Here is a 1,168-nt window from a genome sequence, read left to right as displayed (position 1 = left end):
CGAGGGGCGAGCAGCGGCGGGAAATGCAAGGGCAGCAGCAGCGGGCACGCCGCGCCCCGGCAGGAGCAGGAGAGCGGCGTCTGCGGCCTCACCCCCGAGCAGCCCGGGGCAGAGGGGCAGTCCCCGGGGTACCAGGAGCCCTACTCAGCACAGGGAGCCCAGCAGCACCCCCTGGCACCGCTGGAGATGGGCAGGGTGAGGGATGGAGGGGTGGGATCGGGATGGATGTGGGATGGGGATGTGGGATGGGGATGGATGTGGGATGGGCATGTGGGATGGAAATGGAGGTAGGAAGGGGCTGGATGTGGGATGGGGATGGGGATGGGGATAGGATGGAAATGGAGGTAGGAAGGGGCTGGATGTGGGGTCAGGATGGATGTGGGATAGAGATGGATGAGGGTGGGTATGGATGCGGGATGAATGTAGGATGGGGATGGATTGGGGATGGAAATGGAGGTGAGAAGGGGCTGGATGCAGGATGGGGATGGAGGTAGGATCGGGATGGGTGTAGGATGGGGCTGGGTGTGGGATGGGCCGGGATGCAGGATGGGGCTGGATCCTCCTGGCTGGGAAGAGCAAGGTTCACCTTTCCCTGCTGGTGCTGCTGGCAGGGATGGGGGCCTGGCAGGTGCTTCAGAGCAGGTGTGAAATCACTGCCATGGGAAAAGGGGCCGTGGGAGGGAGGTGGCAGTGGCAGATGGAGCAATGCCTTCCCTGGGATGTGGGCACCGGCTCCTGAGGCAGCCCATGAGTGGGAGGGTATTGCCTCATGGGACACAGCCTCCTCTCCCAAGGGCTTTCCAGCATGTCTCCATCAGGTTTTAGTGTGCTGCCACTTTCCCAACCCCTCGGTGACTGTTCCTTTAGGAATTCCCCTCCTTGGCCCAGCCCACATGGATGAGCAGCATTTGGGATTTTATTTCCAGGGCCATTCCCCACTCCAGCCCCTGCTGGGCACGAGCTGTGAGTGCCCTGTCCCCGTTTCCATGCTGCCTTGGGGCTGAGCAGACAGAGCTGGGTGGGAGTTCAGCCCCCAGCAGCTCCCAGCTGCTCCCCTTTGCCCTGCTCCCTGCACCCCCAGTGCTCCCAGTGCTCCCAGTGCGGCTCCTGCTGCCTCCAGCTGGCCCTGACTCAGCAGCCAGGCTCCCGCCCCCCGCAGGTGTGCCCC

At 63.8% G+C, this 1,168-nt stretch overlaps 1 protein-coding gene across 1 annotated transcript in view; it reads left to right on the top strand.

Moving 5' to 3' along the window:
- Positions 1-1,168, top strand: part of PLEKHN1 (pleckstrin homology domain containing N1) — a 19,323-nt gene that overhangs the window by 13,498 nt on the left and 4,657 nt on the right. The window contains 1 exon segment of the mRNA XM_031062542.1: positions 5-195. Within this exon segment, the coding sequence (XP_030918402.1) occupies positions 5-195 (191 nt within the window).

Source organism: Geospiza fortis, unplaced genomic scaffold, assembly GCF_000277835.1.
Source record: "Geospiza fortis unplaced genomic scaffold, GeoFor_1.0 scaffold662, whole genome shotgun sequence".
Lineage (NCBI taxonomy): Eukaryota > Metazoa > Chordata > Aves > Passeriformes > Thraupidae > Geospiza > Geospiza fortis.
The sequence above is the reverse complement of the archived record's forward strand: the minus strand, read 5'-3'. Positions and strand labels throughout refer to the sequence as shown.